A 25,463-nucleotide genomic window follows, 5' to 3' on the forward strand; every position below is an offset into this window, starting at 1 on the left:
AGTTTTGTCAATGTAATCAGACCTAATATATTCATAATTAACATAAAACATTTCAGTTCTAGCCCCCCTGAACAGAGAGATTGCCAGTCATAGTAAAGTGTGTAGTGAGGAAGATGAGCACAAATGGCTAGCAAAAGACAACAAAATAATCAAATCCATCTTTCTATGGCCACACCAAATTTGAAATAAACTCTCAAACGTAAGGTTAGTGTACGAACCAAATGTTTCTAGCCCCAATGCTATACTTTTTTGCCTTATTTTTAAAGGGCCAGCATTTCTTTCCTAAATTGAGGAAGCTCACCTAATTTTAAGGCTTCAGTCTTTTTGCTGAAGTATACAACTAATATTAATAAAACTTTGAGACAAAAATAAGTAGATGCCTAGAAACAAAACATTTGTATATTTCAGCTACACTTGATAAGATTAGATTTTTGATCTGTAAATGTTGGTAAACGTCGACTTCACCATACACACAAACCAATATTTCCATCAATAATAATTTTTAAAATGTACAGCTAGGCAAAGAAAGAAATATATTGCTTAAAACTTAAAGTTTGATTAAGGATATTTACTATGTATGTTTTGACATGATGTTGACATTTTATGTTAACGATTATAAAGTTATTACTTTTTGAATCTCAACATCTGTCAATAAATAATGACTGTCTTCCTCCCCTATAATTTCTCATAACCCTGAAATTTTAGATCTACAAAAAGTTTTAAAATGTTTTAAAATAAAATTGATAATATCCATCAAAAATATTAATATAAAAATCAAATTCTGCCAAGCTTACTTATAGCATTGGAACAGGTAAGTTTTTTTTTTTTTTTTTTTTTTTTAAATCAAAGCATGACTAAAATTACTTACTTTGTCATCTGCTTTCATGGACCTCAACCTCATGATCAGCTGGAAGCGCAGAAAGTTATTTGTCCCGATTGACTGAAGTTCCAACAGTTTACAGAGAGCCACCAGCTGAGGCCTAGTAAGATTGTCCAGTGTAAGCTCATCTTCAAACAGTTTAGAGAACCGTAAGATCTCCTCATTACTAGGTCTTTCACCAGTCTCTCGGATCTAAGAAAATAAAAATCTCAAAGCAAGTTTAATGGATAAATATCGCTTTTAACAATAAGTACTGTACAGTTCTTAACTAAAAAAATTGTTCCAATTCCAATTATCCATAATGTTTTCACATTAGTGTAATTAGTGTGTATTCAGACACAGGGTCTCACAGCCTATCCTGCAGGCTGGATATAGCCCACGGGCTGTAGTTTGCCTATCCTGACTTAAGAGTATCGGGAATCCTACTCTGCCTGACAACTATTATTTGAGCTAGCATCTCACATATATTCAGACACCTAAACAAAACCTGCACTGTGAAGTTTTGTCACTGGATTATCCAGCTGGAAATCTGGGAATCTGTTCATCCTCGGAGAGGCTGATAGTTTTCCAGTCATCCGATGAACTTTTATTAACCAGAGAACACAGAAATTTGGGAGCTAAGAAAGGCTATGACTGCATCAACCTCAAAAGTGTCCCTACGTTAAAGAGGCTACAAGTTGGAGAGAGGGAGGTAAAACGAGAAGATGCATTTTACAATTTAAGAGTGCCCTTCTGCTCTGCTAACATTAGCTTCAGCAGAAACTAGGAACACTGATCCAGTACAGTAGCCTGCAAAAGGGATCTTTATAACAGAAGTATTTTCTCTTCAGTTTTTATGATCATCATATCTGTCACAGGCAAAGAAAAAAAACTATAGCCTGTTTCCAAAATCTGTTGAGGGTGCAGAAGTAGCTTTCCCAATTCACAAATGCATTAAAAGACTTAGGAACTCCCAAACCCCACATCATGTAGGACTTTTTAAATCAGTGGCTTCGAGAAAGATACGTATACCACTAACGAAGCACCTAAAATATTTGGATTAAAAAAAATAAAAAACAAGGGAAGCAGTCTAGCCTTTTATTATTCTGGTATCTGCACTGTATGATGTAAGGAAAGTGAATGTGATATGAAGTTTGTCTCATATTGCAAATGATTAAATTGTAGTTGCGACAGCACACACACACACACACACACACACACACAAACACACACACACACACACACACAGCAAACCTTGAAAAATTCTCTTACCCATCATCACAGGGAAGTAAGAAAATATCCCTAGTGAATATGGGGACCTATGTCATCAATTTCTGAAGAAGTTAACCATATTTTAAATTGCTACTAGCTTTTAGGGTTGTAACGTTAACCTTGTCACTGTGAATCAATGCAGTGGTATTCTTCCTGTATCTGCAGACAAAATTCCAGTACCTCTGCAGCTGCTGCTCATAAGTCTGCCAAGAAGCAGCAAAGAAATTAGGCAACTCAGTTTCATTATTCCTGTTCAGAATCTTGGGAGCACCAAGGAAACTGCCAAAAGTCATGCCAATTTCCTGCTACTCAAAAAAGCTATGGCCAGAAGCAGAGGAAGACTTTGGACTTATTTGCAAGGGAAAGAATTAAAACAAAACAAAAAACAAAACAAAAAAAGTTGTATGAGAAGAGAAGGCTACTCGCCATATGCAGTAACTGATGTTCAAGATGTGGAGGTATATGTGCATGCTGCCATTTCTTCCAGGATTCTGTCCCTAGATCTTGCTTGGGTGCACCATGGTTCATAACCTCTGGGTAGTAGGTTTATGTTAAATTTGTAGATCCTTTAGCTGCCAGAAGGGAGGAGCTTTGCCTTTTTCCCTTGCCTTCCTCAACAGAGCCTCTTGACTGCTGTAAGGGTGACAGTTTGATACTCCTTTCTTCTGTCAGAACATTCTGACTCTCATAAGGTGGGGTGAGAGGGTAGGAAGGAGAACAAAAAAAAAAAAAAAGCAGGAGGACAGAGCAGAAGGGCTACTTCTACTTTGAGTAGTATCCCTATGGATGCTCCACTGTAGGTAACTGTAGACCAGTACTCCTACAAGGAGTGTGTTGAGAGAGCGGAGTCACTCTAGAGTCCTTTGGAGAATGTAGGGATTCATCAGCATGCTCAGCAAATAGTTTGGAACCCTCAAAGGGCAGATCCTCAACCATGGTCTGCACCGCTTTAGGGAATCTGGAGAGGTGAAGCCACGATTCTTGTCTCATTACCACGGCTGTTGCAATGGAGTGGGCAGCCGTGTCTGTGGAATCCAGGGAGGCTTGTAGCGCCATGTAGGTGAGGTGGTGTCCTTCAGGCACGAGTGCCTGGAATTGCTCCTGCTTTTCATCTGATCTGGCAAATGTTGATAGAATTCCTGTATTTTATAATATAGTAGAACCTTAAAGATACAAACACCAGAGTTATAAACTGACTGGTCAACTGGACACCATGTGAAACTGGAAATAACCAATCAGCCAGCAGCAGAGACCAAAAATATAAGAGCAAATACTGTACTGTGCCTGTATTGTATCTTAAAGGTAGGCACATCTGGGCTGCCTGTCCCCGCTGCACCCTCACACATGGAGTAGCCACTTACAGCTAAGAGATGAAGATGCTGGGGATGCCAGCCCAAGACAGCCAGAGCCAGCAGAGCAGGAGCAGCACTGGGGTCTGTGCCACTTTCACTCCAGCCCAGCCGGGCATGGGACAAGCTTGCAAACTCAGTCCGAGCCAGGGAAAGAAGCTGCCTGCAAGGAAACTTCCGGAACTGAGGAGGGAGCTCAGCTGCTACTGAAGCCTGGCCTGTCAGCTGCTGAATCTGGAGCCTGAACTGTGCTTTGTTCAGAGTTACAAACATTTCAGTGTTACGGACACCTTGGAAATGGAGGTTGTCCGTAACTCTGAGGTTCTACTGCAGTTCATATGATTGTATTTGGCCATAAGAGCCTCGTAATTGGCGTTATGGAACTGGAGTGTTGCAGAATAATATACTTTGCGACCAAACAAGTCTAGTCGCTTCCAGTCGCTGGGGTGGTATTGGTGTCCCTTCCGGTGTACTGCATTGATGACCAGGGAGTTTGGAGTAGGAGGGGAAAAAAGAAATTTTAAGTCCTTAGCGGGAACATAGTATTTTTTTGTCAATTCGCCTGCAGGCTGGTGGGATGGATGTTGGGGTCTGCCAGAGCACCTTGGCAGAGTCCAAGAGGGTCTCATTAATAGGGAGGACTATCTTTGTCCATGTGGAGGTGTGTAGGGTATCAAGCAGATTGTGTTGTTGCTCTTTGACTTCTCCAGCAGGATCGAGAGAAATGCTGTGATTCTGCAGAATAGTTCTTGAAAGTGTCTGAAATTGTCTGCAGACATAGGAGGTGGTGGCCTGATGGCCTCATCGGGGAAGAGGAGGAGAAGTGGAGTTTCCTTCTGCTGTTCCTCCATCATTACTGAGTCCACATCAGGTGGTTGAGATATGGATGAGGATGGCAATCATGCATGTTTCTGGCTCTGCTCTAAGGCGGTTTGGGAAACTGTGCCCTGTACATAGCCCATGGGTCCCAGTAGGGTTGCATCCATGGGCGTCCGTACCAGGATCCTGGTTCGGTTCTGGGTTCCAGATACACACAGACGATTGGCTGCTCGTCTGTGTTGTGTTCTGGATATGGGGGTAGAACAGAGTACTCTTCGTTCTCTTCCTCTTCTTCCTTGCTGGGAACTGCACCACCCTCTCTCAGTGGTGACGTGCAGTAGTGTTGTGACTCCAGGGAAGAACATGGGCTACAGGAAGCTCTCTACAGAAAAGCAGAGACTCAGGCATATCAAAGATGACCAGGTCCCTTGGAAATCTGAACTTCTGTGGAGCAGGCAAAAGCATCATCAGCACCAGTGGTTGTTTGGAAAGTGAAGGAGCTATTGGTGCCAAGGGCAGCATGCATTCCCTCGAGCGGCCAATAGATGGTATAGATGGCTTATTCGGTGCCAAGATTTTTCCCGGTGCCGAGGATTTGGTCAGCGCCGAAACAGTTGCCTGGGACAAAACACCTGAAGTTGTCTTAGATGAGGCACTCAGTACCGTTTCGGAAACTCCTGCACTGTGCTGCTCAGTCCTGAGAGACATGGTGTCTGCCTGTGGTGCTGCCCATTTAGGGTCCTTGGACTTCTCTTTAGCTCCAATACCAGAGGTACCTAGATGGTCATGGAAGCTAAGTCTCACCCCGATGATGTTGAGGCTACTGTCCTTGCAAGGAATGGCTTCTCTGAGGTGGTTCCTCAGCAGGTGATGTAGTAGTCTGTTTCTTCCTGTTAGGAATGTTTTCCTGTCTTGGATGGCTGCAGCAAGCAGGAGTCAGATGATGACTAAGCCAAGGGTGAGAGCCATGCCAGAAAGGTATCAGGGTGAGGGGCCGAAGCTGGTCATAGTGAATTCTCCATGAGGAGAATAGTCAGTCTGAGTTCATAGTCCTTTTGGGCCCAGGTGGTTAAGATGGTGTAGTGGGTACACTTCTATGCTATGTGGCCCTCACTGAGGCAGCGCATGCACTGTGAGTGACTGTCACTCATGGGAAAGGCCTCTTGACAAGAGAGGCACCTCTTGTACCTGGGGGATCCCAGCATAGTCCCGAGGGGGAGAGCTCCCAATCGGGGAGGGCAGGAAACGGGGAAAGCATAAGGTAATGGGAAGGGCAGAGTAACTAAAAGATTTTATTTGAGGGGGATTGGGGAGGAATTAACAGAAAACGGCTACTCACTACTAATGTAAGGTAAGTTAAGGAGAGTCTCTAAAGGTTGAGGTAGAAGGGCTCTGCTCTGGATTCTGGCCCAGACCAGATAGAATATATATAGATGCTGCCCATGGAGTGAGACAGGGAGGAGCACATGTGCAGCCCAATAAGCACTGCTACTGAAGATCTCCGATCCCAGGCACAGGAGGTGCTGCTGCACCTACAGTGGAGAATCCAGAGGGATACTACTCAAAGTAGTAGCAGTCCTTTTGCTCGGTCCTCCATTTCCCCCCCCCCCCTTCCTGATCCCTCACTCCGCCCTACGAGAGTCAGAATGCTCTGGCAGAAGGAAAGAGTATCAGACTTTCACCTTTGCAGCAGTCAAGGGGCTCTGGTTGAGAGAGGCAAGGAAAAAAGGCAAAGCTCCTCTCTTCTTGCAGCTGAAGGATCTACAAATTTAGCATAAACCTACTACCCAGAGGCTATGGACCATGGAGCACCCAAGCAAGGTCTAGGCTCAGAATCCCAGAAGAAATTGCTAATGCACATATACCCCCAACCAAAGTTAGCATGACAGAGGAGCTGAAGTTTCTCAGAATGCAGCCTCTAGACTTCACTGGTGGGAGCTCCCCCCCACGCCCCAATCTTTCACACCTACAGGTTTAGTCTTTCATTTTCAGCCAGGGCTCAAAACATTACTAGGTGAAAGGAGTTGATGAAATATCCTAGGCTACAGAGACCATTAGAACCAAAAGAATTTAAAAAACCCCACACACCCCTATATTTAACTTTTTGCATTTCTCTGAGACAGGATAATGGAAAAAAAGTCAGTTTCACTTTTGTTTATATTCCATTTCTAGGCAGTCTCTTGCAGGTTGCAAACATTAAGGGGAATGTTAATTCAAGACAATTCCCACCCCCTTTCTTAAAATCACAGAAACATTTCTACTGACATTAGGTTTTGTAAAGCTTTAAATTTTAGGGCAAATTTGATCAGACAACGTCCCTTTAGTAAGATGTGGCGTATCAAACAAACCAAGTAGTGCCAAAAGATATATAGCATGTTTTGTCCTTAAAAATGCAAGTTCTGTATCTCTGCTTCCCATCACAACCTGAGTGTTCCATTAGTACAGAGGTGTGTATATGAGCAAGATATTGTGTTATTAATTTTAATTGGAATACCAACCAGAAAAGTATTTAAGTTTAAAATTTATAGAACTGATCTAAAATATCTTTGCTACGTGTTTATCTTTTACTAGCACCTCATTAAATTACTTTAGTAATGCTGTTTAATAATGCTCCCCTTCCCCCCATTAATCCTCCTACAAATCAATAATGTACATGAAAATGATCAGATCTGTTAGATAAAAGTGCATGTGTTTCCTTAAATTACTGAGGCAGTGAGGTCTAGCATATGGAGCTCAGGGATGGAACCCAGTAACTCCAGAGTTCTAATTGCAGCTCTGCACTCAATCTTTTGAAGGGCCTTAACAAGTCACTTAACTTTTCAGAGTCTTGTATCCCCCCTGCACCCTGACATGCAAAGCAGGAATTCTTCCCTAACTCATGGGTGTTGCAAGGATAATGCTTATACAGTAGTTTTATAGTGTAAAAGATTAAGTCACTATTGGTTAGGCGAGTAATTACTGACATTATTAGTTAAGGTACTCAGATGGCTCCATCAATGTAGTATTTGAGTGTCTCATAATCTCTAATGTATTTATCCTCACGGCACCCATGTGAGGTAAGGAAGTATCATTTTACCCATGGGGAATTGAGGCAGACAGATTTAATGCCTTATCTAAGGTCACAGAGGAAGTCTTGGTCAGAAGAACAGGGAACTGAACTCCAATCTCCCAAGTCCCAAGCTTTACCACATTTACTGAATCATCCTTCCTTTCCAGTGTCGATTAAGTTATCGAATCACAGCTGATTGGCAACAATTACATAATTTCTAGCCAGTTGACTAGAACAGAATTTACATTTTTCTCTCACTTTTCATATTCCATGTCCCAGTGCTAGCCACTGTGTATAGTAAAATGGAAGCTACTACGCATTCAACATTAGAATCAGCTTCATTAACACAGGAAATAAACGATAAGGTAGAGGAGATGTGTTGCTTTTGAGAATTAAAATGGAAATGCATTGGATAAAGTGAAAGTGCCACCTGGAATACCAAAGTGAGATCTCAGCACAATAAATTGTAATTGAAAGAGCAAAACTTCTGCACCTTTTGTTCAGCATACGTCACACAATATTCACTTAAGCCCAACATAATGAGTAAAGATAGGTGACCATGGTATAAGTAGCAACAGATTATGCCACAAGCTTAGTTTTCTTCTTCACCACTGTCTATTGCTTAGTAAGATAAAAATATCAAGCAATTTACTTTTTATGTGAACAGAGTACAAGGTTATATTTTTACCTTTTGAAAGAAGGTAGAAAAATCTTTAGTAACATTTCCTTTGGCTGCTTTATTTTTTAAGGCTATCTCCTCAATAGTGTCTTGAAGAAATTTTGCCACTTCAAGTTTCACTCTCAATTCTTTCTTCAATCTCTCCTCCTATAAAAAACAAGAGCATGTTTGCTTTAAGATGTCCTTTCCAGAATTATACCCACCAAGATTCCCTTCCCCCGCACTTGTAAACCTTTCTCTGGATGAGGCTCCATAGGTTTTTTCCAATACCAGAGTATGTTAGATGTCATTACACCACAGCATTTGATCAGTTGCCATTTATTGTCCATCTATAACCTGTTTAGGAAGGACTGACTAGACAAAAAAGGGGGGGGGGGGAGAGAAGATTGGAACTCTGTCAAAAATGGCGTTACCAGTTTCTTGAATGTTATGGATCGATGGTCTAACAGACAATCACAAGATTGAGTACTAGTTGATGTCTGCCACAGACCACCAAATTACAGTAGCGAACTAGAGGACCAGCTCCTTAAGCATTTATGTTATCCAGGGGATCTTCAATCGGAGTAACAAACTGGATGTCTCACGCTGCCAATACTAAAATGTTCTTGAAATTTCTAAAAGTTATAGATGACTCAAAGAGGGTTGCATCCAACACGGGGGAATTTGAATTTTATATTAGACCTCATCTTGACAGATAAATAGGAATTGATCACAGAACTAAAAGTTAGTGGTTGCTTAGGCAAAAGTGCTCCTGACTTGATTACATTTGTTATGTGCAAACAGAATAAAGAACCAACCAGTATAATGTATACTTGGCACTTTCAAAGCAACAATTTCACAAAGCTGAAAGTTATGAGTCAGATCAACTGGGAGAAGATTTTAACAAAAAAATGTGAATGATAATTGGAATTTAAGAACTTTTTACTAGAAGCCCCAAAGGCTGCAATCTCCCAACTGAGAAAGAAGGCTACAATGATTAAAAAACCCAGCATAGCTAAGTGGGAAAGTACAATATACAGATATAAAAATAAAACAAATGGAATAAAGGAAAAATTCATATCAATCAATATAAATGAGAAACTAAAAAATTTAGGAAATAGATAAGGGAAGCAAAAGACCACAAATAAATCTATGACTAACAGAGTTAAGGACAACTGTGGGGGAAGGAGTAGGTGGGGGTGGGATAAGGGGCTGCCACCTGGGGGTCTTTGTTGTGGGGGTTTTGTTTATGTTTAAGTGTATCAGAGAAAAAAATTAGCCCTAACAACAGCATTGGTTCATTACTAAATGAAAGTGGTAGATTTTCCAATAATGATGCAGAAAAGGCAGAAGTGATTAATAAAATATTTCTGTTCTGTAGTTGGGAAAAAGCCAGATAATAGAGGGGGGAGGGATAGCTCAGTGGTTTGAGCATTGGCCTGCTAAATCCAGGGTTGTGAGTTCAATCCTGGAGAGGGGCACTTAGGGATCAGGGGCACAAATCAGTACTTGGTCCTGCTAGTGAAGGCAGGGGGATGGACTCGATGACCTTTCAAGATCCCTTCCAGTTCTATGAGACAGGTATATCTCCATGTGTTTGTTTTTGTTTTTTAAATCACCATTGTAAGAATAAATACTTTCCATTCCAACAGTAACTAAGGTGGGGATGTTAAACAGAAGCTACTAAGAAGTGTTTTTAAATAAACAGGTCCATAAAACTTGCATCCAAGTATTTTAAAAGAGCTAGCCAAGGAGCACTCTGGACCATTAAAGTAGATGTTTAACAAATCTTGGAAAACTGGGGAAGTTCCAGAGAAGTAAAAAGTGAATGTTCTGCTAATATTTTTAAAGGGATAAAAGATTACCCCAGTAATTATAGGCCTCTCAGCAACACCAGGCAAAAATACTAGAATACTTTATTTTTTTTTATTAATAAGAGTCCTGTAATATAATACCAATCAACATGGGTTGATGGAAAATGTGAAAGTTAAACTAACTTGGTATCTTTCTTTGAAACTACTAGTGTTGATGTAATATACTTAGACTTTTGTAAGGCATTTGACTTTGTACTACATAACTTTTTATTGTTCTAGCTTCTTAATCAAAATGTTAACATGGCACACATTAAATGAATTAAAACTGACTAACAGACAGGTCTCCAAATGTAACTGTAAACAGGGAATCACTGAGCAGGTGAGTTTCAAGTGGGATCCCAAGGGATCTTTTTGGCCCTATGATATTTAATATTTTTATCAATGATTTAGAAGAAAACAAAATTACTGAAAGTTTGCAGATGACACAGATTGAGGGAATGGTAAATAATAAAGAGAATAAATCACTGAGACAGACGTATCTGCATCACTTGGTAACTGAGCGCAAGTAATCAATAAGAATTTTAATATGGTTAAATGTAAGGTCTACATCTATGAACAAAGAATACAGGTTATATTTACAGGGTGGAAAAGACTATGCTGGTCTCTGAAAGAGACTTGAGGGTCACAGATAAATCAGCTGAACACTAAGTTCCCACTGCAACACTGTGGCCAAAAGGGCTAATGTGAGTTTTGCTTGTAAAAACTGGGGAAAAATGAGTAGGGAAGTTATTTTACCTCTGTATTTGGCACTAATGGAACAGGAACACTGTGTCCAGTTCTGGTGTCCACAATTCAAGAGGGATGTTGGAGAGCCATCAGAATGATTACAGGACTAGAAGACATACCTTACAGCAAGAGACTTACAATGCTCAATCTATTTTGCGTATCAAAGAGATGGTTAAGAAGTGACTCCATCATAATGTATAAGTACCTACGTGGAGAACAGAAATCTGATAGAGGGCTCTTCAGTCTAGCAGAAAAAGGTAGAGCAAGATCCAACTGCTAGAAATTGAAGCTAGACATTCCAGCTAGAAATAAGCGGGTTTTTTTTTCCTTTTCTTTTCTTTTTTTTTTTTTTTTTAAAGTGAGGTTAATTAACCACTGGAACAACCAACCAAGGGGTGGATTCTCAATCACTGGAAATTTTTAAATCAAGATTGGATGTTTTTCTAAAAGATATACTTTAGTTCAACTACAGCTGTTAGGCCTGAAACAGGAATTAGTTCATGGAAGTCCTGTGACCTGGATTATACAGGAGGTCAGACTAGATCACAAAGATCCTTTTCTGGCCTTAAAAAAAAAAAAAAAAACGATCGATTTTATGTAATGTTAGTGCTATGTAAGTTGTGTACATAATTCAGTCTGAATTTAATAAACTGAGGGTTTTATTCAGTGGAACAAGCCAACCTACTCTCCTCTGCATATGATACTTAGGTAAGAGCCACAACTCAACCTCTTTTTTTTTTTTTTAAATGGAAAAAGGAAAGATCCACATCTTTCCTTCAGCATCCTGGAGGTATGCAGAAGAGGAGATGGCCTTTAACTATGAAATTCAATACAGCTGAAGGCTGCATTTTCTTACAAGTTCAATTTTAATTTTGATTTCCTGGCTTTTTAATGGATAGTTATTAAAAACACAACATAAGAATTTTCACCCTTATATTACTGGTATTTACTCTCAAGCTTACCTACATCTTTAAATGAGGTTTGTCTGGGAATACAATTTTATCAACTTCTGACATAACAAAAAGTTTTGTTAATTGCTAAAACCGAATCCAATGTCTAAGGCACCGAGCACACTTTCACTAGAACTATGCTAGAACTTTTAAAATACGATTCTGGCTAGGAGGATGCTTACAATATCCCAGCTAGGTTAAATAGGAATAAACTATTAAAACTGTTTTGTTAAACAGTTCGCAATTTGTAACCCAGGAAAATGTTAGCACCCTGCTATCAAGAAACAAAACATGGCTTTCGCTTATGAAGTCTCAACAAGGAGCAAGTTAAAATTTCAAGTATAGTTTAGTTCTTGTTAAATATTTGACCGATTCCAAATCTATGCTGTGGTTACCTTCTTGGATTTTGTCTCAAACGTTGAAGGAAGCATGCCAGGGAACAGCTTAAGGGCTACTGGAAGCAGAAACTCCATGAATGGAACAACAACGAAGACTAGAAAAGGAACCAGGCGAAAGAGATCAGCACATATCCGAAGGAACTAGAAGAGAAATGAGAGGCATTAATAGACAAGAACAAAATTTTACACGGCAACATTAAAAACAAAAGAATGCTTAATATAGACATCTATATTACAATTTAAACCAGCAAATACATGTGTTCTATGAAAATATTTCAAATTCTCAGGAACTACAGATTATGAGGAGTTGAATTGCTCCAAAGCATGGCCTGTGCAGAGCTCTAGCGATCTCCCCATAGAAATTAGGGTGACGCTGTAACAGACAGAATGGGGGCAAGGCAAATACTCTGGCCCCAACAGCAGAAGGTATGAGGGGCCCAGGAGGCGAGCAGATGTGAGATAGGAGGCGGCGGGGATGGAGCTCTGACCACAGCACACACTCACCCAAACAGAGCGGCTGGCACCAAGCCCTCAGGCTCCAGCTCCGCTCTCTGATCACACAGCAGTGGGCTGCAATATATGGCAATACGCCACCTGGCATTCTGGGAATTGTAGTCTCCAGATTGCTCAGACGAAGGAGGTAAACTACAACTCCCAGAAAGGAACATGACAGTTTTCTACTGCATAGTGAATGAACTGCCTTTCTGAAAGAAGTGGTGTTGTACTTTAACTAGTGAGCGGCAACAGCGAGCACTGAGGAGCGTAGTGGTTGCTGCTATCTGTCCTGACTGGGTCTGTGTGTGTTAGAGCTGCGAGGCTGCGCAGGTGTGTTTGAGTTCCCCACTTGGAGGGCAGCACTGCACATGAGGGCCCAGGATTGTAGCTCCTTGCCCGGAGCGAGGATGGAGATATGGCAGGGCAGGAGCTCTCTGGAGCGCGGGGAGGTGTTGTGTGTGATACACGGTGACCTGTGGAGCTGGTTGTAGAGCCCTGCAAATCCGCCAATATCCACTTTATATCCACGGATGCAGATATTTGCAGACCATTTTTGCGGATCACGGAATGGAGACAGACAAATTTATCATCTGTGCAGGGTTCTAACTATGCGAAATAACTGGTACCATGAGACCAACCAACTTGACCTAGCTGCTAGTCCAACATTACCCTTTCTGGTATCAGGAAACAAGCCTTATGGTGAAAGACACACCACAGTTACTCCAGTTTAAAGCTGTGTCTATTCCACCAGTCTACTGTCTTAGTTCAAGGCACTCTGTTTGAACAATTCCTTTAAAACAAGCTCAGTGTCACCTCCAGATAGCATACTAGGTCCAAGAACAAACTTCAAACAGCCAATGCCTATCTTGTGACAGATCCAACAGTGCAGCACCTGTGGGCAAAGCTCAAATGCTCCAGACGCAGGTTCATGAGATGTGTTGCAAATAAGTGGGTCTTCATGACTCTCCTTGCTCAATGGACATGCTCAATACCCTTCTATCAGCTGCTGAATGGTTAAGACATTTAGACTAACGTGCTTGACTTAAATATCTAAATAAATGCAATCACAATAAAGGGTTTCTTTTTTCTGTAAGCTACCGCACCCCTGAGTTCACTGCCAGTGTTCCTACAATACTGAAAACTGGTGAAAGTATTTCCAAAGCATATCATGAGCCTCTCTGTGTCTCAATAGGATTGTTAAATATCTCACAAACCCTATAAAGTACCTGAACACAGGAACTGGTGATTGCTGGTCCTCAAAGCAGCTTAAACTTCCCTTTTTATTTGTTTCTATTTCTGCTCCCACTCCTCCGCTTACATGTGTGATTTACTGAGTAACCAAGAACAAATGAAGTCGTTTTTCCTCACCTCATAATAACTGTGATATATATTTAATTTCATTATAATGTGCACAACTGTTCTAAACCAATCAGTTTTTCCTGGAGTGGAAGGAAATGAAGCGTAATCCTCCAAATCAGGCAGATGCCTTCATGCCCAAATCTTGAACTACCTGAAAAGAGTATGTCTCCCAACTTATTACTTACAGAGCATTATGTAGTATACATACACTAAAGTCCTTTGTGCACTAGCTGCATACTTGTTAATTTAAATTACATTAGAGAGTGAAAGCTTTTGCTTTGGCCCTTATGTTGACAGGCTTGTACCTGTATTATCATGTAAGCCAAGGGTAGTCAGTAGGCAGACCACGGGCCAAATCCAGACCACCAGGATCCGCAAAATCTTTGTATTTACTTATTGTTTCTGCAGTGTGAAAAATGTTTCTCTGGACTTTGGAACTTATATATTTCTTGTTCAAGGTATAGTTATCTTGATCAAAAATAACTGACTACCTCGATGTAAGCAATCCAGGTACTTGGCAATGTAGGTCAGTTTCTAAATCTACAATTAAAGGTTGAAGGCCAGGTCTACACTACTTACTTCACAGATAACTACAGCTATGCTGGTCAGCAGTGTGACAAGGTATGATCTCTGACCAAAATAGCTGTGCCAGCAAAGCGGAGACCCTGGGAAAACCTATACCAGTTGTTTCACTGGGGTAGAGGAGCAGGGTGTCTTGGAACGAGCTATAGAGCTAAAGTGCAGGTTCACTGATATAATCTGCGTCCACACTAGGAGTGCTTTTCTGGTATAGTAGACCATTATAGCTATACTTGCAAAAGTTCTCCTAGACCTGACTGAAATTTCAACTGTAAGATCCTTTTGGAAGCAGCACATGCTCAGTAACACTTAAAAGTTAAGCCATTTTTATTCAGGAGCCAGAAAATTTTGAACATCCAAATTTGAAAGTTTTGATCCACTGTTTGCAGGCTCAAAAGGGACTTATTCATTCCAAAAACAGAAGGCTAATAAATACCGCAGAGCTTTAGAAGTTCTAAGAAAAGGAAAATACTAGAAAGAATTGAAAATTCAGACACCGTACATATGGAATTATTTCCTTCGTTCTCGTAAAAAGAATGCAAAACTCAAAATATATGCTTATAACGCATTAAAATTTCTATGTACATATACATTTATGTTTGTTTAAGGTGAAATCCAAATCTCCTATCTTAAGTCCAAGTATAATGATGGAGAATTACAACCTTTCAAAGTACGTGGCATCAGAACACAAGAACCCCACACAGCCACTCTGTAGCCCCTCCTGTAACCTACACACTGATACAGCCGCCTCTATTTACTCTCCCTCCAACCCAACAAGGTTTGTGGCCAGCAAATTCATGCCACTAATTAAAACATGTTGTCTGGAGACTCAATGGCTCTGCCCCCAATCTACACTCCCTGCAAAGAGCAGCACCAGAGAACTTGGTTTCATGACACCCAGCACCAGATCACCGTGCAGTTCTCTGCTTCTCCCAGGCAGCAGAACTTGTGCCAGTTATACTCTGGTTTGGCCCAACTGATCTCCTCGCATGATTAAGTTCACTAGCCTCTATAAAAGCAGGATTTTGACAGTGATTTTTGGTTTTACACGAGCAATAGTTTGATTTCCCTAGCTGTGTTACTATTGCTCTTAATGTGGTCAGGTTACTCGGATATCTGTTCATAATTGCTTCCATAGAGGAAGGAAAGGGGAGGCAGAAATATAACTCATTTGTCAGCTGGTGTGAAGATAAGATTTCACCAGAGACTGTCAAGAGATTTAAGGTTTCATAAAATGTTCATAAAAAAAAAAAAATCATCCAACAGTGAGTTTTGTATGATCTTAATCTAGTGTGATTCTAGATAAATGTTTTAAGGAAATAAGAAATAAAGGTGTTGAATAAGTTTTAAAGAAAGGATGTGAAAAGAGTTGATTGTCCCTTGGTTCTAATCTTATAACTGGTCGTCCAGAAGTTAAGTGTTTTGCTGAAATGTGGTAATCTAACCATCTAATGTACCTCAAAGCATATTTCTAGTTGATGTTCCTTCACTGTCTCTAGATCCATATAATGAAAAAACAAAGTTGTATTTTAAAACTGCAATAAGTGCCTTTTTGTAAATCGGACCTTTTCTACACTGTTTTTTACACCAGTGTTGCTATCCAACTACTTCTCCTGGGGGAATTCTGCATCACTGCGCATGCGCAGAATTCATGGCCCCCACAGATTTCTTTGCTTCCCTGCAGAAAAATTACTTCTGACGGGGAAGCCACAAGAGCAGTCATGTGACCCTTCCCTGGTCAGTTTGGGCACCCAGAGCAGCTGGTAGAAACGTAAGTCACCACGGGGGGTGAGAGGGGGGCTGGGCAGTCATGCGTGAGACAGAGACTGTCCCTCTCGCTTGCTATTGCGGCACGCTCAGTGTGGAGGGGAAGGGCTTTGGGTTTTTTCTGAAGAGGCAGGTGTGGGACAGGCTCTGTGCCCTCAGGCAGAGCAGAATGTAGCAACCTGCCTGCTTGGTGAATTGTTCCCATTGTTCTTTGTGAATTCCCCAAGGAGTATAAAACAGGTGTAAAAATTTTAAGGCTCCTTTACATTGACAGAGTGGTGTAAAGGAGGCTTATTGTAAAGGACAGTATTAACCTTATAAATGCTTATGGTGCATTAGTGATTAGAACTGGTCTACGTTTTTGGAATGAAAAAAATTTCCTATCCAAATGTGCTCCATGAACTGTTTGCTACTGACCTTTTAGGAGATGGCCAGTAGCCAGTATGAATTATGAGTTTGAGTCCCCAGCCCTCACTTGCTCTTCAATTGCCTATGATGCAACACTGACCATATATCTGTTGATTAATAACTAGAAGTAAAGGGTCAATACTAGCTACATTACTATTAGAGGGGGATTGGTGATTTCCTCCAATGCTCCCCACTACCATTCTGCATCCGTTGTATTGTAGTTTTAATTATTTTGGTATTTTATTTAAATCAGCTTGGATTAATTAATGGAGATATCCTATCTCCTAGAACTGGAAGGGACCTTGAAAGGTCATCGAGTCCAGCCCCCTGCCTTCACTAGCAGGACCAAGTACTGATTTTGCCCCAGATCTCTAAGTGGCCCCCTCAAGGATTGAACTCACAACCCTGGGTTTAGCAGGCCAATGCTCAAACCACTGAGCTATCCCTCCCCCCATTATATTGCATTATTTTGACAGAAAATATGCAGAATTTTAAAATATTGTGCACAGAATTTTTTATTTATGGGGGAAAAGAGTTCCCCCAGGAGTAAACTACAAACACACTGTGCCAGTGTGAAAAAGTAACTTACAGCAGTACAAAAAAAAAAAAAAAAAAAAAAAAAGTGTGAAACAAGGCCTTTCATGTTAGAGAAGCACACTTTAGATCAGGGGTAGGCAACCTTTGGCATGCGTGCCAAAGGCACCATGTGAGCCGATTTTCAGTGGCACTCACACTGCCCGGGTCCTGGCCACCGGTCAGGGTGGCTCTGCATTTTAATTTAATTTTAAATTAAGCTTCTTAAACATTTTAAAAAACCTATTTACTTTACATTCAGTAATAGTTTAGTTTTATATTATAGAGTTATAGAAAGAGACCTTCTAAAAACGTTAAAATGTATTACTGGCACATGAAACCTTAAATTACAGTGAATAAATGAAGACCCGGCACACCACTTCTGAAAGGTTGCCGACCCGCTTTAGATGAAAGCTTAGACAAAGAAAAAACCTGGCATTACACCAGATCACCAACCCACGGCAAGCAGCACAGTTCAATCACTGCTAGACAACAGCACTTAGGAACAACATATCCTCAGTCAGATCCTGTACAAGCTACCTAAAGACAAGACCGGTCTTTCAACAGCAGTGCTTCCAACTTTCTGTCCTGGTTTGCACATTTTAGCATGTTAGAAGCAGTGTGGTCCTGTGAATAGGATACAGAATTTAAGACAGCTGGGTTCTAGTTCTGTCATGTTAACTGAAGTTACAACTTTTGTCATTCAGTTTCCCTCTATCTGTGAAACAGAGGTAATGACAATACCCAACTTTGTTTTTATCTGTATATCTAAAGCTATTCACAATGTGTGTGCACTAACATTATGCATCTATGCAAACTATCACAATATAGAATTTATTTTTGTTAATCTAGCAAAGATGGATTATACCATGGATTTAAAACATTTTAGTATACTCATCAAGAGCCTGATTTAGAGAGCTCTGCACGGATACAAAATGTGTATCCGCATCTGATACATGATCCACAAACATGGTCTGCAGATATTAAGTGAATATCTGAAGATTTGCAGGGCTCTACTGATTTTTTTTAAACTAGCTACAAAAAAGCATGCAATTACGGCAACTACATGTGAAAATGAGGATATTTTCATATTTTGCACAAGATTACCAAACGTGCAATATGATCATGGTAGCGTGTGCAGTTTAGACAATGAAGACTCTGAATATAGCCAGCTGTGTTTTATTCTTGCTTTAAGAATAAACTCATTTTTTCCCCCAAGACTCCTTACTATTTTCTCAAGCCCCCCTTCTTCCTCCCCCCACCCCCCAATCACCCAAAAACCCCTCAACTACTTGCTGTCAACTAAACTGCTATAAGAAGAAGCGTTCCACTCACTGAATCTGTCAGTGCAGGCTCATAAATGGAAAATTAGTACAAGTTAATCAGTAACTTTAGGCAGATTACTCTTGGCGTGCTAAAGAGTATGCCTGCATTACTCAACTGGGGTCTTTTAATTATGCCAGTTTTCAAACAGATAATTTTGTTTTTACAGCTTCTCAACCTTTGCATGTAAAAGTAATTAAAGCCCTACTTTCTTCCCCAACAATCTTAATATATTGAATTTTTTAAAAGATTTTTAATTCTTACTGAATAAACTGGTTTCCTTTTTCCAAGAATTGAAAGCTGCTATCAAGGCAGTTTTATTTCATTTGATCTATTTTTTTTTTTTTTTTTTAAAGACTAAAATATACTGCTATCCTGATAGCAGAGCATTCCAAGTTCTCCTTCAGGAGTACTACCCTCCTCCTCTGTTCATTATTTTTATACAATGTTAGCCATATGCCACCAATGTGAGAACCAATATAAAGTTAGGAAGACCTATTCCTAGACCCGTTTCACTTTTTGGAGTAAGTGCTAGAGTGTCATAGTTTTTAATAAATTTAATACGTCTATTTTGCAATCTTAGTTAAAACATCAATGTATCACATAAATCAAGATCAGTACCAACATTTTAATCTGCTTTTTCTTTGTATAGCAATAAATACAAAACTTGTGTGAACAACTTTTCTAGTGGTGCCTTACCTCTGCTACTCTTGGTGAGATAAGAAAATGAGAGCCTGTGGGAAGTAATGGCATGTACACACTTGCAAGGGGAAAGGGAAAGAGGAAAAAGACAACCAGAGAGAGGAGATTGCAATTAGCAACAGAGAGTCCTGTGGCACCTTTAAGGCTAACAGATGTATTGGAGCATAAGCTTTCGTGGGTGAATACCCACTTCATCAGATGCCAAAGCTTATGCTCCAATATATCTGTTAGTCTTAAAGGTGCCACAGGACTCTGTTGCTTTTTACAGATCCAGACTAACACGGCTACCCCTGAGATTACAATTGTTTGCCACCTCCTAAAAAGAAAAAAGATAGGACACCCCAGTCTACCTCTGTGGCAGCCAAGTGATATCAAATAAATTTCTCTTTAAAAAATTTAGTTCCACGAGGAGGGGGGGGAGGGGGGAGGACAAAACAAGGAAGATGGTACATAATGACTAATTACATGCTATCTACATATAAAATATTATAACCCACCAACCAGAACGTGTGATTATTTTTGCTTGACACTTGCTTGGACCATTACTAGGCAACCAAGTGTTATAATCAATGTCTTGGGGTCAGCCCCGAGGTCTGAAAAGACGGATTCTATAACCTAGATAGTCAATGTACAATATGTATGTCCATAATTTCATGTTATTATGGTACCAAATTCAGCAATTTGTATATTTTTAATACTTTCGTTCTCCAATGTTGTTCTTTGTGGCATCTCCTCCTCACATCTAACTCCAGCTACCAAGATAATTCTCTATTTTTACCTCCATGCAAGCCCTCCTCCTATATTCTCCTATTTGTTTTTGGGGAAAACGTCTCTCTAAAGATTCAGAAGCACCAACAAACTGAAATCCAATTTATTGATATGAAAGTAAAAGCAGTGTTCAAATTAAAATGATTTTCAAAGCGCTCTTTCAATTAAAATGTATGATTTATTTTCTTTGAAGATTTAGCATCACAAGTGATTAATTCTTGCCTCTGTAGACTATCCATCCCATCATTTAAACATTTATTAAATACTAATAGAAAATTACAGTTAAAGTTTAAAATAAAGTTCTACTTCAAAGCAAGTTGTGTAATTCATTACTGGATGAAACTTACAACCTTGCAGAAGGCCCCTTAAAGGTGCTGCATAATTGGAGCATAGACCCGCCCCCATTTGTGCAGGCACTATGCACAAAAGTGAATTTCACTCTAGTAGGCATTTAAGGGCCTAACCCTGAGTAGCACTGAGCACCTTCAGAGTTGTGCCCATAATTCTCCAAGAAAAATTTGTATGCAATTCACCAGTGTGGTAAAACATGCAAACTAGGTAACAGTTTAAATTACAAAACTTCAGAGCAGGGCCAGCTCTAGGTTTTTTGCTGCCCTCACCCCAGCCCTGGGCTCTCCCTCTCCCCTGCCTCCCCCACCAACTGCACCCTCCTGCCACCCCAGCCCTGGGTCACTGGTAACTCGCTCCCAGGGCAGGTTATTCAGCAGAATTTTGGATGTGCACAGAACACTGACAGGATTGGTTCCCATATGGTTACAGAACTGCAGTAAAGTGGAACAATTTTCAGCTTGTGTGACTGGAGGATATCTGGATGCATATTACAAGACTGTCCTACATAAATGAGGAAAAGTTGAGGTGCCTTTATTATTCTTTTGTTCCATTTTTTGTTTCTATGGGGAATGCACTATCACGGTCTTCCTTTTAAACAAAAGAAACTAAAACAAAAAACAACACAAATAAAAAAAGCAATGGCTGTTGAAAATAGCCGTCCTAGTCCTAATAACCACTGGGAAGCATTTCTTGCTCAATTTATTCTACAGCAAGTTACAGTGGATCAGTTTATTTGATTTGGGAGAAATGAAGTAACAGCTGCCCAAATTGAGCTTGAGCACTCCTGAATTTTGAGTGTGTTCAAATCTGGAAGGCAGGTGCTAGATTCCCTTTCTGAATATTAGCTATATCTGGAAAGGAAAAGTCAATTTCTGCTTCGATGGCTCAGAAGTGGAAATCCTCCTAAGTGCCTGGCACTGTATCTAAAGCTGCCCAGGTCCAGAGCCTCCCCTCCCTTACTTTTCATTTTAAATACTAGTGGAATCTACATACCTCCCTTGCTAGACTTCAGATAGAGAGGTGCACCGTCCATTTAGCCCCCCCAATTCCTTCTTTGGGGGAGAGCCCAGAGCTGGGGCAGCAGGGGGTGTGGGTGGGGGCCAGAGCTGGGGCAGCAGAGGGTGTGGGCGGGGGAGAGAGTCCAGGGCTGGGGCAATACAGGGGTGTGGGGCAGCAAAAAACCTAGAGCTGGCTCTGATCCTACCATTCACAGCAAGCTGTAGATTTCAGTTCCATACTCCTTCCCCCACCCTTTCCTGTTGCTAGTGGCCAAGGGAATTCTTGGAAATGTAGTTCTTTCCCTGCTCCAGGTCTGGCTCTTTAGGCAGGTAGCTAACCAAGGAACTACAGCTCCCAGGGCCCCCTGTTGGTTCTCAGCTCCCATGCCGGATTCTTGCGCACCTTGCAAATCTGCCGCCCCAAGCAAGCGCTTGCTTTGCTGGTGCCTAGAGCCAGCCCTGCTTCAGAGGCATCATCTCCTCAACCTAGTCCATTTCAATTAAGAGGTAAAGTAGTAGATACTAGAGGTACCCGGAGCTATAGCCTACCAATTTTTGTGATTTACACTTTCCTATTTTAAGAAATTAAAAAATGCTTTTCACTCTTCTTGTTGTAGTAGGAAAGACTCTCATACAAAATAGAGAAAACTGACTAACTAGACTACACAATAGAGATAATGACAGAACATTGACAATGTGGCCTAGTGGACAGGGCAGTAGACTGGGACTCAGGAGACTTGGGTTCCATCTCTGGTTCTGACCCAGCTTTCCGGGTGACCTTGGGCAAATCACCTCCCTTTCTGAGTTTCCCCATCTGTAAAGTGGGGATAATTATACTGAGTTCCTTTGTAAAGTGCTTTCAGATCTATGGATGAAAAGCACTGTATAAGAGCTAGGTATTATTATATGGTAATTAAATTAACTGAAAGATTTTTCTTCTCTAATCTTTTCCGGTTGTAGTAATCTTACCTGTTTTTTGTGCCAACAGCAGGCAAAACTTTAAGCTGAACTCACCCCTTCAAGACTTAAGTATTTTTTTAGTATAAGTTGAAGACCTTTGGTCAATTTAATATATAAATCTTTGGTTCAGGGTTTTGTGGGAAACTTTTTAAAACTAAAGAAACACTTCACTGTCAACCAGTAATTCACAAAACCACTATTGCCCCTCACTGAACACATGATCCTTACAAATAGGATTAGTTTTCCTTTGAGCAACTTTCACAAGTTCTTGAAAACAAAAAAACATCTCACATACAGATATTCCAATTTAACACCTATAAACCTTCATGGATTTGTACATGTGAAGCCAAAAACTGAAAAGAAAGAATTCCTCTAGGATTACTAACACATATCCAGTACTGCAATACTAGACTTACCTACACATATGCCTATAGCCTAAAGTATTATTTCAGATATTTCTTAAGTGAGTTGAAACACACTATGTCAAGACTAGTTAGCTGCTACATTATCTGACAAAATATTTAAAAGGACATTCATTATACCAAATACGCTCTCAGTCTACCTGCCTCCTCTGTTCAGGTACAGTATAACGCTGCCCTCTTGTAGTCTCTTTATGACAATAGAGAGCCAGCTTTGATTTTTATTTATTTATTTTTAAACTTTATGCGCTTTTTTACTTTGAAGAAAAGCGAAACAAGATCTAAAGACATTCAATGCATTATCTGACACTAAATTTTTCTACATTCTGTAGGTCTGAGAATGTACTACTGTATGTTCTGGGTCACACAATGTAACAACTACAATTTAGTTAAATCATCTCCTTTTAGGCTACATACCAAGAACCTGTCCATTTTCAGTCCTTGTACTAAAAATAGTTTTAAGAAAATAAATCGAAACTACAAGCCTGGTTTAAATTCAGAGTCGAGAACATACCTTCAAATCCAAGCACAATGGGAAACATTCTTATCAACCTCTAAATTGTGTTAAGATTTATTCTGGTTTGAATCATAACTCACAAGTGGTTCCAAGTGTTTTCAAATTAGTCTATTCTCTTTGTGCACAAATAAAATATGCATTTATCCATTTTACACTCAGAACATCTACTATAATAGTTCAAATAGCTTGGTTTTCAAACATGGATTTCTGGTAAGCAATTGGTCCCCAGTATTGTATAATTATTTTTTGTACATTAAAAAACCTGAAAAATTATATTTTGACAATTGACTAGTAAAAGACGTCCCATTTGTCAAAAGAAATGTTTGTTGCATAAGTGCATTAAAAATATTGATATGGAAAAAAAACGATTGAATAGAACAGCTGCAGCTTCTGTACGCATGTTCATTTTTGATATACGATACAGTACTTTTTCCACCTACATTGTGCCTTTGTATTGGAGATCTTGTCACTAAATTAGTTATAATCTCCAATAAATAGGTATTGCAAAAAAGGATATTCAATAGAAAAATAAATCACTAAATTTTGATAGTGTTCGTGATAAACTGCAGACATGCTGCTGTGGGAAAAATGTAAAATTGTAATTTAATTTTAATCTTGAAACAATGTATTAAATGTGGGTGATTGTCCAATTATTTAATGGAACAATAAGAAAGCACATATACAATTATTTTGTCTAGTTAACAGTCACAATTATGAAGTATCTATAACTTTGGGATAACTTGGTCTCCGATCCTAAGTTTTTCTGAAGACACAACTAGGACTAAATTAAATTAATGGAGATATCCCATCTCCTAGAACTGGAAGGGACCTTGAAGGGTCATCGAGTCCAGCCCCCTGCCTTCACTAGCAGGACCAAGTACTGATTTTGCCCCCAGATTCCTAAGTGGCCCCCTCAAGGATTGAACTCACAACCTAGGGTTTAGCAGGCCAATGCTCAAACCACTCCCTCCCCCCTCCTCAAGCAAACTAAGAGCTTGTCTACACTACAGCTGCTAGTCGATTTAAGCTACGCAATTTTGAGTTACATTAGTAGTGTAACAACTAGACGTAGCTTAGATCTACTTACCATAGGGTCCACACTACGCTATGTCGACAGGAGACACTCTCCCACCAACACTGCTTCCGCCTCTCGTTGAGGTGCAGTACAGAAATCGATGGGAGAGCGTTCTCCCATCAATTGAGCATGTCTTCACTAGACCCGCTAAAATCAATGCCACTGCATCGATTGCAGCAGCGCCGATTTAGCTCCGTAGTGAAGACCAGTCCTAAGTTTGGGAGACTCACTAAAATAAAGTAATATACACATAAATATAGATACTGTTTGTGTGATATGAATAAACCTCAGTCTTTTTTTCCCCCAATTGGCTTCATCAGATACTGGGTAAAGTTCCCTTAACTAGGGATGCTAGAGGTAACCTTATTGATTCTAAATACAAAGAAAAAAAGGACAAGGAACCCACTCAATTTAACCCAGGCAAGGAGTCTAATCACTCAATAGTAAATAGAACAGACTACATGTACTCATTACCTGTCTCCGTTCCCGGCGAGACAAAACGTTGCCATGAAGTACTCGCCAAAGCATTCTTGCAGCAATTTTTGTGTCAATCCATAACAATCGAAAGCCATGATAATAGTGCTTCACCTCATCCACAATCTTCTGTCCAAGAGATGTTTTAACCTCTACTGTTGGACTATATACAGGGCCTCCTTCTTCCATCTTCTTGGTTTTATCCTTTAAAGACTTCAGTGACTTTTCCACCATGGAGTCATCATTACAGGGATGTGAAGAATGCCACCATCGTACTGGAAGGTACTGGGGCCCCAAAATGCCCAAACTTGCAAGCGGAGTCCATGAGCCAGGAGAGCTCACAACTTTAAAGTACATTTGTTCAGGTCCTTTAGTCCAACAACTGTACTGATCTTTCTTGGAGTACATGTAAACAGGGTGGACACTAGTGCAATATTTGAAGTGTACATTCCTTTAAGAAAGAAAAAGAAAAAGACATTTAAGAGATCCAACAATATGTGCTAAAGGAGAAAGTTCTGCTATATGTTTAAAATCACAATTATGAAGATCAAAAGGTGTATGTCACTATCCCTTGAAAATAATGATTATATATATATACACACACAAACACGTACGTATGTCATAACTTACTTACAGGGTCTTTTCCTGTAAACGACTTTCAAGGGAGGAAAAAACTTTCAAAATTTCAAAAGTGAGAAAAACAGTGATCAGAAGTGCATTCAATTTAGAAAGCTAAGTGCA

The 25,463-nt window shown here is 40.1% G+C and overlaps 1 protein-coding gene across 2 annotated transcripts in view; it reads right to left on the reverse strand.

Annotated features, from left to right (window-relative positions):
* The window catches only part of LETM1 (leucine zipper and EF-hand containing transmembrane protein 1), a 64,990-nt gene that overhangs the window by 23,919 nt on the left and 15,608 nt on the right, over positions 1-25,463 (reverse strand). For both annotated transcript variants that reach the window (XM_054030053.1, XM_054030052.1), the window contains exons 3-6: positions 24,723-25,173; positions 11,952-12,095; positions 8,037-8,174; positions 869-1,072 (exon numbers count right to left, since the gene is read on the reverse strand). In XM_054030053.1, coding sequence (XP_053886028.1) covers positions 869-1,072; positions 8,037-8,174; positions 11,952-12,095; positions 24,723-25,173 — 937 coding nt within the window. The remainder of the gene's footprint in view (positions 1-868; positions 1,073-8,036; positions 8,175-11,951; positions 12,096-24,722; positions 25,174-25,463) is intronic.

Source organism: Malaclemys terrapin, chromosome 5, assembly GCF_027887155.1.
Source record: "Malaclemys terrapin pileata isolate rMalTer1 chromosome 5, rMalTer1.hap1, whole genome shotgun sequence".
NCBI classification, from domain to species: domain Eukaryota; kingdom Metazoa; phylum Chordata; order Testudines; family Emydidae; genus Malaclemys; species Malaclemys terrapin.